The sequence below is a fragment of the Merops nubicus genome, unplaced genomic scaffold (genome assembly GCF_000691845.1).
Source record: "Merops nubicus isolate BGI_N331 unplaced genomic scaffold, ASM69184v1 scaffold40769, whole genome shotgun sequence".
NCBI classification, from domain to species: Eukaryota; Metazoa; Chordata; class Aves; order Coraciiformes; family Meropidae; genus Merops; species Merops nubicus.
Window position 1 is genome coordinate 1 of NW_008632411.1, and position 11,248 is coordinate 11,248.

Below are 11,248 nucleotides of genomic sequence, written 5' to 3' on the forward strand. Positions count from 1 at the left end.
TGCGGCACCGCCGGTCCCGGGCGGCGGGCCCGAGAGAAGAACTTTCACAGTGGGCTTCAGGAGCAAGGCAATCTGCCCAAAGGACAGGTGACTGCAAGGCTCTCAGATGAAGTGTCTTTAATCCATAACGCAGTCTGACTTAAGCTTTTAAGAACAGTATGTTGCTGGGGGGAGGGCTGAGCTTTTTGGGTTTGGCCCCTGGGGCACAGGACAGTGACTTTGCCTAGAGCAGCCATCACCTGCTGTGGCACCGCAAGCTCGCTGAGCTTCTTGCCTCCCCCGAACAACAAACACTTGTTTCTAATTAGTCTCTTTCCTGCTGCTTAAAACCCTTTCTCCACTGTTTCAGGGAGATTAAAAGCTATTCCTTGATAACTTTACCTAGTACTTATTTTTAAAATTGTTGATGCAGCACTTCAGCTTCCTGCTGTCCCTAGTGCCAGGCTACTGCAGCTTCACTAGAAAAGGCTGAAACACAAACCCTGAAAAGAACAATCTGTTTCAGGTGAGGAGTCATCGATGTTCAAACAAAACTCTTACATTACCAAACCACAGTGCCCCCAGCACTCTTACTCACTTGAACCTCCCTGTAAGCCCGGGTGGTGTTCATTGTGAAAGATGCTACCAGGGACTGATAAGATCTTAAACCTTTACTACAAAAGGGATGAGTAATGCTTGTCTTACCTTATTCCATGTCTTGTAAACACATCCACTGTGTTAAAAGAATCTTCTTCTACTCCCCGATAGAAGTCCATCAGGGCTGGTGGGATCCAGTCACAGTTATGAAGACCTGGCTCTATGGGCACACGAGTGTACTTAATCCCATATTCCTCCAGCACCTCTGCAAACACGTGCCTGACCTCTGCAAGGGAGAACAGAGACACCACACTCAGGAACTGGATAACCAGCTCATCGTGTGCCCTGTGAGCTGCTAGCACAGACATGCCTTTCCATGTTTTAGAAAATAAAATCTCATTTGTCTTATTTTCTGCTGAAATTGATTTCTTCATCTGGATAGGAGTCCCCTTCTATACTGGAACCATTACTCCTCCACATGTGCTGTAGGTGCCTTGTCTGCCCTTCAGCACGGAGCATTTAATTCGGCAACCCCTTCTAAGTGATGCTGGTCCTAGAGTGCACCAGAGGTGACTGCACGTTCAGGAACAAGTTCTTCATCAATCCTTGCATTGCCACATTTGCTGTGAGGATAAACTGCCAAGAGCAATGTCATCCAGAGACAGCTGAGTACCAGCACAGGGGAACTGGGATTTTTCTGCTCACTCAGTTTTCCATCTTTGTGCCATGATGACTTGACTCGCGAAACAGGGACAAAAGATTCTTGCTCACCTCTGTAAAGCACAGTGAGACCTGTGGACAGAGGTTGGTGTGGAAACAGAACTGGAGTTCTTGCAGGAGGTACCAGCTTTTGCAGACTCAAGCACGCCAGTTCAAGCTGGCCAGTCTGCTGCTGGCCTTAGGCTGTCTCCTTCAATGTGGGAAGGAGCATGGAATTAGGATGCTGAGGTGAGTTATCAGTCCTTGAAGGAAAAGGTGTAACCTGGGCCACTTGTGCCATTCATCCCCTTGTGCTGCTATGGGAAGACTGAGGTCACTGAGCAGCTGATCTGGACTGGGTCAACACTGTCCCCAGGGCCCAGGTGGGAACCCAAAGAGGGAGGCGTGGCAAGGGGAGGCCCCTCTGAGCTGACTCTCCGGCTGCTCGCTGCTGGGAAGAAGAGGACTTCCTTCTCACCTGGGAGGACATGGACGTGCTGGTGTCCGTCCATATGAGGAGGTAGGTGACCCGTCAGCTCACGGAACAGCTCCACCTGGGCCTTTAGCTCCTGCTTTACCTGCACAGCAGAGAAGGGTCAGAGCAAGACCTGTCAGCAGGCTGAGATGAGGAGAGCACACGGGGGCAGCTGGAGACCTTGAGTGCTGGGGACCTGGCGGGGGCAGCTGGAGACCTTGAGTGCTGGGGACCTGGCCCTGGGAGGCACAGAGCTATGATGTACGAAGGGACATGCAGTGCTGCTGGGTCGCCCAGAACCTCCCGTGCCCATGGGGCTCTTTATGGTGCTGGTTGTGAGGACGGTGCCGACACTGGGATTTTCTAAAATACATGGGATAGTTGAATACCCACTTCCCTTTAAAATTAATGGGGAAATGAGTGCTTATATTCTGTAGGCAGTTTTGATCACCTGAACACATCCATGGGACAAAACCAGCCACCTCCTTAGAGAACAAAAGCCTCTCACAAGGTGATAAAAAGCCTACTGCCTACTTGGCACTTCCCTGGCATTTCCCGTTTACTGATCTCTAGGTTCTTTGTAAATATCTGTTCCAATGCTTCTTCTGGCCCCTTAGATGAGGATCTAACAGGACATTAGTGTATGCAGGCACTGAAACAGGGAGGAATGAGTTCTCCAAAGCTGAAGAGCCTTTGGCAGGATCAGGCCCAGGACCCAGAAAGCCAGCTCCAGCTGCCCAGGCAACACAGCCAAGACTCATCTCTAAGCTTACAGCTGAGACCTGAGAAAGACCTTCAGCTATTATTTGCTGGGGTGAGTCCAGGAAGGTCTGAACTGGGAAAGCAAGCGGCATGGTTGTGTGCGATTTCTCCTACCTCTGACATATTCAGGAGACCTTTTGATAGAGCTGTTCTGAATCCCATCTTCCCATGGAAGAATCCATCTTGGTTGAGCAGAGAAGAGTTTGTCTTAAGTGCCTCACATACGGGAGAGCCCTCGGAGAGGTTGGCGTGCAGGCCTATCGGGATGTTGTATCTGTAACGGGAATGAAGTGTCTGTTAAGCTTTGCACCTCTGCCTCCCTTACTGTAGCTAAAAGGGCAGATTTTGGTGAAAGATCTGGACTGATCTAAAAAGTGGTATTTTGCTCACTGGAATGCACCTTCATAACCCTGCTCTGCTAGAAAGGAAAGCAGGACAAACTAATCAGAGCAAAATATCTCGAGGTAACAACCCTGCACAGTCGGTGAGACTCCCCCAGCTCTGTTCCCACCCTAACCCATGTGGAGAGAGCAGCCGTGAGGTACCTCAGGCTGAATGCTCTAACTGCACCTAATGCTGCAACTGCCCTGAAGTCATCAGTGACTACCAGAAAAATCTGGACCTCGCAACCGTTTTCTAAAGGAGTTTACTGGCCCTTGCAAGGTACTGCCTTGAGTTGTTCACCCTGTTAAAGATGCTGCATTTATGAGATGTTTAAGTTTTACTTGGTAACTTCCAAAGCTGCCTTCATATAGAATCCAGTCATACATAAACAATGCCCAGGCAGCTTGCTCTGGCAACAGCATAGACTGCAAGTGCAGATACTGTCTGAGTTTAAGGTCTTCCTGGTCCAAGAGGCTGCAGCTGAAATTGCCTGCAGTGGGCAGGTTTCTGTCTACTGGTGCAGATGAGTGACAAGCCTAAGCTGTACAAAGTAGCATCTCTTTGGCACCAAGAAGGATTACTGCAGTCTAAGTGTAGAGCCTTGCTAAGGAATCATGACACCACAATTTATTAACTAGTTGCATTCTGCAACATTAAAATTTAAAAAAAAAAAAAAAAAAAAAGGAAAAAAGCTATGGAAATAGGGTATCTTCAGAGCTCCTCTCAGGCACAGGGCTTTGCAGAGTGCTGGTGTTTCCTTCTTGGTCTGTGCTGTGGATTTCCCAACAATAAAAAAAGGACCTGTGAGTGCTCAGATTTGTGCCAAGTTTGATTAGTACTTCTGGAAATCCTCAGAATCAGTGGCCAAAATGAGGCTTTGAAATGTTCTCCAAGTCACCTCCTGGCCTCTGGCTGACTCTGTAAGTCAGTGACAGAACTGCCATATTCCTTCTGTGCTGCCTAGTCTAAGTCATGGTGCAGAGTTAATTTCAAGCTTGTGACGCTTTAAATCCTCCCTGGAACTTCTGCATGGGGCTGCTAAAACTGGGCATGGTCTGTCCCTGTTACAGCCCTTGTACAACACGGAGGAAAGCAAAAGCAGCCTCCTTAGGCAAAGTGTGCATAAAACAGATCTTCCCTTCTGTCTTGTTGCCCTGAAGCTGACTAGTGAAGCAAGAAGTTAGTGGAGACAGGATTGTGGATGGATTGGACCAAGTCAAAGTCATTTAAAAGCTCCTTCAGGTCCTAAGGCTTCAGCCCTTGCAGGACCAATAGTCTGTTTTCCTGGCTCCTCTGTTTTGTGCTCCAGTGGATAGTGTAGTCTGTTGCTAGATACTGCTCCTTCTCAAAGACCTAAGCGTTATGAGTCAAGTTATGTGGACAGCTCTGTGAAACAAAACAAGTTCATGTCTTCTGAGTCCACTGTGTGATTAAGAAGCTTGAACGTTTGTTTAATGGAGCAAGACAGCTTGTGGAGAGAAAAGTCCTCTCTGGCTTCTCTGAATTGGTGATTTCTCTGCAGCAGGGTTGATTGTATGATTGATGGTGTTCATCTGGTTTTCGTACACAGGGCCCAAGCACATGACATATGCACACTAACTCCTTGCTAATACAAGAACTGGGAAGGTGATGTCATTGGGAGTGGGGCCCTGAAGCAGGCAGCTGATGGCAGAGCAGGAGGCAGCTACAGTGCAGGAGGACTTCCCCTCCGTCCTGTGACCTGCTAGGTACCCTGCATGAGCCCACAGGCAGAGGGGGAGCCTGTGGATTTAGTTTGGATTTTTTTTTAGAAGTCCACCCCAGATTCTTTACCATGTCTCTGGGAAGCTCTGACTGCATCAGCTGATCACATTATTTGTGCCACAGCCACTGGCACCTACAAGAAAATGTGTTACCATGAATCAGCAGATGGAAGACTTTTTGTTGAGCCCTTTCCTTCTTGTGTGTGGTGGGAGCGCAAGAAATGAACAGCTGAGCCTCTCAGTGCTGTCTCCCAGGGGCATCAGATGAACTTCCTCCAACTGTGCACTGCCTCCAGTGCCGTGGGGAAGCTGTTTCCCCAAAGACAAGCCCCTCTGACAGGTGTGGGACACCAAGGAGCCAGGCGCCGCGCCGCGGGACGTGAGAGCCGCTCCCCAGCCTGAGCTGGAACCAGCCCCAGCGCTGGGGAATGTGCAGAATGTGGAAGTGCAGAGAGCTGGCCTTGTTCTCGCTGTAAGGGGAGACTGGGACTGTAACACTAGAGCATGTTGGGGAGCTTTGGCTAACACCAGCTGAGTATCTTAATAGTTTTCTCTCAGAGTTAGTCCTGGCTGGTTTGACAGACTGTCCATGCTGCGGCATCTAAAGAGGAACCGCTGGCATTTAATGGCTCTGGGATACTGGGACTGAAACCAAAACTCAAAATGCAGCATGTGAAAAATTTCTTCATAAATAATCATCTGTGGGAGATGCACAGGAGCAGGCATGCTGGGAAAGCTGTAAGGACATAGGGAGGAGGACAACACAGCAGGCATGGCAGTGTTCTGCTAGTAGCCAGCATTTTCCTGTACCTAAATATGTGCATTTCCTCTGGATGCAACCAGCCCGATGATGCTCCTATTCAGCACCAAATACCCTGCTGCCCAGTGCTCGCTCCTGACAGTCCTGACACTGCATGAGTATCTGAAGTCCTAAGTGCAATCAGATGAAAACATGAGCAAAACTTAAAAGAATTACATTAATTAGCTTGGCTGTATCTTGGGACACAAGGCTTCAGTCATGTTTTGTCCTGATCAGAGGCTTGGGCTTTTAGACTGAACTGAGAGGCTTTTGTCCCCACTGACCACAACCCGCACTGGACTTGCTTCTGCTCCTATGTGCCTCTCACCACCGAGGTGCAGCTTCTGCAACCAAAGAGCAATGCCAAGGCATGCTGCATTGTAAAAAAGGCAGGGAGACAAGTCAAGCTATCCTGGAAGGGCCCCTTTCTCAGAAAGCAGATGATTGTTTCTGCTACTGGAACATACTTTATAGTTGCCCATATCTTTTCAAAGACTGTAAAGTGTCTGCTCTTTTATTGGCCAGAATACCAAAGCAGAGACCAGCAGCTCAGGCAGCTTCTTAGCATGTGATAACACATTGGGAACAGAGCTCAGCTGTTGTGGGTTTGGCCTCATACCTACTCTGCCTCAGTCCTCCGTAGATGGGACAGGGTGAGCCCTGCTGGTCTTTGCCAACCTTTCTTGGCAAAATCTTCATATTGAGCAATCTGAATATGTATTTGTGAGGTGCTTCCCAGCAGTCGGTAGCAAATAGGCGCAGATGTGATACAGGATTTCACACAAGGGTTCGGTTCGTTCCTGGGAAAGCCGAAGGACAGCGTCTACAAGTGGGTGGTCTTATAGCATAAGGATCATTAGACTGGGCTGTCTGTGAGCTTGAGAAGAGGTTCAGGCCAGCAGCTTCTGCAGCCACTAAGGTTAGGCCATTAGTGAGGTGTTTCCACTGAAAGCTGGCTGTTAAAGTCAGCCTGGTTCTGTGATTCTCTACTCAGCATACCCTGTAGAGGTGGGGAGAAAAAAAAAAAGTGATACCCTTACAACAAATGCTCCAAGGGGCAACAAGGAATTTCGTCTGGAAGGATTTCTGAGTCAGCCAGCCCAACCCAGTTATCAAATAGAGAGAGGAAATACAATCAGCCAAACTGCTTCCTTCTCAAGTAGTTGCTTGTTTTGCCACCCGAGAGCTCTGAACAAATGTCTCTGCTGAGGCAATGGGCTTTATGTGCAGTTGCAATCCCAGTTCATTCATATCCTGAGCAGAAAAGGATCTCGGGAGACTGAGTCAGTCTTTCAAGTGCCCTCAAGCTTTGCACATTTGTGAGCTTGGAGGATGAGTAACAGTGCCCAGCGTCCTGCCTGGCCATGGCAGGAACTTTGTGCAGCCGTGTTCCTGCAGCAGTTGCAGGGGCTGTGGGAATGATGTGCTTTGTAGAGCACTGTCCCAGTTGTCTTGCTGAAGGCCGCATGCTGTGGCATAAGCATGGCACCTACCCTTTTCCTTGATGGGTAAACAGATCCCACCTTTAACATCCTGTTTGTGTCCTTATCCAGGAAATTACTGGTTCATCATGTTTCAGCCCAACTGTGACACAATTAAGAGCCTACTGTAAATACCTGTATCTAGACATCCTGCTTCAGTAAACATCCAAGTGTTTGAAGCCAGACAGAGCAGTGCTGTGCTTTGTGCAAAAAAAAAGTACACCTCTTAGTTTGTCCATGTTGGCATTTGCATACTTCCCCTTTCACCCTTCAGCAAACTGTAAGAGCTAACTACCTTTCATCAAATAGCATCTTGTCTTTCTCCACTGCTGCTAAGGACTTACTTCTGCTGGAAGAAATACTCTAAAGCCTCTGCAGTGTTCAGAACTGGTACTGTAACACAGCTTAGAGATGTGACTTTATTTGTAATTACATCTTTGTATCAACTGAAGTTCCTCTGTCCGTGGCCTTAGATCAGCAAAAAGTACTGCTACCAGGAAAGTTAATATGATCTGGGATTCTAGTTTAAGGCCTCAGACTGGGCCCCACCCCTAATCCAAACACAGTTCAGCGGCGGAACTGTCTGCTATGTGATTAACAGGCAGATAAAAGGGCGATGAGAAAGCAGGAGAGAGACTTCTAGATTAGTCAGATGTTGAATGGGAAGGTCAGAATTAAGTCACAATTTACACACGCATTTTGCAATTAGTGTTGATGGGAAAGGAAGTGAAAACACAGACAGCAATTAAATGTGGTTTTGTTAAATTCTTCTGTTAAATGTACCCAGATGTTGTGGGGGCTTCAGCTTTCGTGTAGCTGATGTTCAGCACTTAAACTGGGAAAATAAAAACAAAACAAAAAACAATCAAACAAAAGAACACTAAAAAAAAAAAAAAAAAAAAAAAAAACACAACCAGGAAGACTGAGGTTGTGTTCTAAAATAAATCACTCTTCATTAAGTATTTGGATATCACTATCTGGAAAAGGATCCTAATACACAATCACAACTAAGCTGGTTGATAGAATGGGGAAAATATGGCAGCAAACAATCTTAGATCTATTTCAGCCTTCTCCAAATTTTTAAGGAAAAATGACAGGACCTACTCATTTCAGGTAACAAACCTTCCAGTCCCTGGGAAAGGTCCTGGAATAATCACCAGGAAGACTGTCTGACTTCAAGGTGGAGCTTCATAAGTAGAAAATTTAGATTAGATTAGATGGATAACCAGGAAGTCACAGTCAGTCTATGCAAGCTTAGAGTTACTGAAAAAAAAAAAAAAAAAAAAAACCACACAACACAACACAATGGAGATCTGTTCTTCAACCTGCTGTTCTGGTTATGTATTGCTCTAGCAGTTGCTATCAATAGGTTCGTCATTTGGTGGTGGATCAGGCCTCTGCTGAAACTTCTCTTTTGCCTGTAGTGAATGGGCCCGTTCCTTTAGCCCAGTTGTGATAGGGAATGAGAAAAGGCCAATATCCAGAAACCAGATGTTAGGAAAGGTGTATTATTTACTGTTTGGTTCTGCTGTTTTGCCATAAGTTTGTGTTAGAGCTGGTATAAAAATCTGCCGACAACCATCACATTTCTGCCAAGGCTTCCAATCAACACACAGGGCAACAGATGGTGTACCCAGAAGTCTACAAAATTATTGTGAAAATGAAGAGAAGAATAAAACTTCAAAGGAACTGTGTTACTTTTTGAAGAATGCTGAATCTTAACATTGCAGAGCGGCATGAGGTGCTTAAGGAGGACCATCCTGCAAGAAAAGTTGTCAGTTGACAAGCAACTGTGTCATAGACAATTAATCAAGACCCCCCCAGATAATCTCCACTGGGCACAGAAACAGTCCAGTGTTCTGACAGTCCTGGCACCAGGTGTGCAGAGAAACAAATCCGGCAGCACTGGGATGCACCACAGGAAAGAACAAGGCACTCAAGCAACTTTGGGACTTTACCATTTTTACACCACAAGATGAGGATTTGATGACATTTCTAGTAACTCTGACTTAGTAGACACCTCTCTGTAGTTTGCAACAGAGGAACAAATATCTCAGGAGCGACAGGAGAGTCTGTTTATGTGCTCAGGCACATGTATACTGGCACCACCTGAAGTGGGGCTTTCATTGGAGCAAGACCAACCCTTTTCCCCAGGCCTGCAAATGCTTCCCCCATGCATAGGCAGGGCTGAATGCAGCTGCAGAGAGTTACCCAGATGAGGAATTGCAGAACCTGGGCTGTTGATCTCTGGTGCTGACAGAAGTTCCTGAAGTCACCCTCCTTATATTCTCAGAAGTGGATTTGAACCCATTTAATTCACATTTACAATTCAAAACAACCCCTTCAAAGAATGAAATTGTAGCAGAAGGTTGCAGCTTCTGCTGTCACCTGCCCTCCAAGCTGGCTTTTCACACCGAATCAGCTGTCCCCACAAGTGTCATGACCTGGATTCAAAGATGCTTTTTAAACCTCTGATTACATGGCCTACTTTCTGGCTACGGAAATGAGGCCAGGTGGATTCTATATTTAAAAGCCTGCTAAAGATCACAGCTAAAATAGCTGACAACATTTGAGCATTGGGACTTAAAAGGTTTCAGGGTGCCTCTGTTTTTGAGAGAAGTGCTGCTTTAACTCCAGTTTACATTTTGTTTCATTTGCTAACAGAATTTTAGGCATCTCAACAATGTTGCATCCTTCTGCCTCTCCCCTTATCACCCCAGAGGCAGTTCCTCTCTCATTGTTTTTGTGTAATCTCTAACCTTTTTAACAGAAGACCAGTTTGCCACTAACACCACACCCTGGCTTTCCCCACACCAACCAACACCAAAGAAGTTACAAACTGCAAGCAATTTTCAAAGTATCCTTAAAATCACAGCCAAATTATGGAGAGATGCTCAAGGAGAGCCAGGGCAGCATCAGTCCCATGAAACTGTCCTGCCTGGCAGCTGTATTTGATGCGTAAGGTCTCAGTTCTTCTAGTACTGATAACAGCTCTTTATCTTTTTTCACTCCTGCTGCTCTCTCTTTCAGAATGTACTCCTGCTTCCAAGTGCCTGCTCACACTGGAGCTGAAGCATTAGCTGGGTTTTACCTTCTGAAGACAAGTAATGCTTCCTATTAATGGATTTGCTGGGCTAGACCATGAGAACGACACACAGCATTTGATTTGCTGCAAAGCCAACTGTGCCAGCAACATCTGAAAAGGTCATGAAGGAGTAAAGGTGGTAGGTACAAGATATTGTCATATTGTGCCTCTCTTCATGTATGCAGTTTTTGCAAATGGATTTAGCAAGCCTAGAGTCAGCAGAAATATTGACGTCCTTTTTAAAAAGGTTTCTGGGGTGGAAAAATCAAGTTTTTCACTGCTCAGATTTATAACTTAGCACTTGCAGAATCATACCTTCCCTTGAATCTGCAGTGAACCTGGCTGACCCTGGGTTCCACCTGGTTGAAATACACCAAATTAAGTGAGGTTTAAAGATTTGTGGTTTTATGCTTTAATATTTTAGGGATAGCAGCTTTGTCTGGGTATATAGTGTGGACTTCAGTTCTGATGGCACACCTTTTAGAAGTGTAGGAAAAGAAAGTCTAACAAACCCCAACTCTGCTAGTCAAACTGTGTAAGTGGCTTTCTATCTTGAGGAAAACAAGGTGCAGTGAAGTGGCTAATATAGAGAAAGAGCTGTTATGGGCTGGTCACTGGGTTTACTTAGAGTCTTAGTAAATATGCCTGGAGACCAGTTTCCTTATATCAGCCTGGGCTGTGATATGGTGTTTATACCAGGGCTACAAAACACTAAATTTTACAGGCTTGGCTTTCTGTGGATAGCCTATGGAGGCCGTCCACAAAGGAGCTAAAGAAAGTAGCTTACCTCCTTGCCAGCTTGGCTGCATCTGCTGCAGCACTTCCGTTGACTAGAAGGGACACGTTAGATACTGCACCAGCCAGGAAACAGTCCACGATGCCTTGGTTTCTCCGAGGACAGTAGCCAAAATCATCTCCCGTTACTATGAGCTTCACTTGAAGCATCCTTAGAGGTCATCCCTAGCAAAAAAGTAAAGAAGGGAAAATCGGAACAATCACTAGGCTGCAGATCACAGGCAAACAGGAAAAGACAGACTCCACGGGGGCGAACCTAACCGTGACTCAGCCCCTGGCTGACTCCTCCCGGAGCTGCCTTTGCGTGTGGCCGCTCGGCTCACACCGTCCTTGACTGCGAGAGCAAAGGTCCGCCGGCGCTCCGTGCTGCGTACAAAAGGTCATTTAATCGATCGAAGGGGCGTAAGGGCTCCAAATTCCTTTCCCCGCTGCGCACCCCTGCCCGCGGTG

At 46.7% G+C, this 11,248-nt stretch overlaps 1 protein-coding gene across 1 annotated transcript; it reads right to left on the reverse strand.

Annotated features, from left to right (window-relative positions):
- Positions 1-651: 651 nt before the first annotated feature.
- YDJC (YdjC homolog (bacterial)) lies at positions 652-10,965 on the reverse strand. The gene is made up of 4 exons (XM_008947905.1): positions 10,791-10,965; positions 2,627-2,786; positions 1,754-1,853; positions 652-862 (listed from the first exon to the last, which is right to left on the reverse strand). Exons 1-4 carry the CDS (start codon positions 10,946-10,948, stop codon positions 681-683), a joined length of 600 nt encoding a protein of 199 aa, XP_008946153.1. The 5' UTR covers positions 10,949-10,965; the 3' UTR covers positions 652-680.
- Positions 10,966-11,248: the final 283 nt, after the last annotated feature.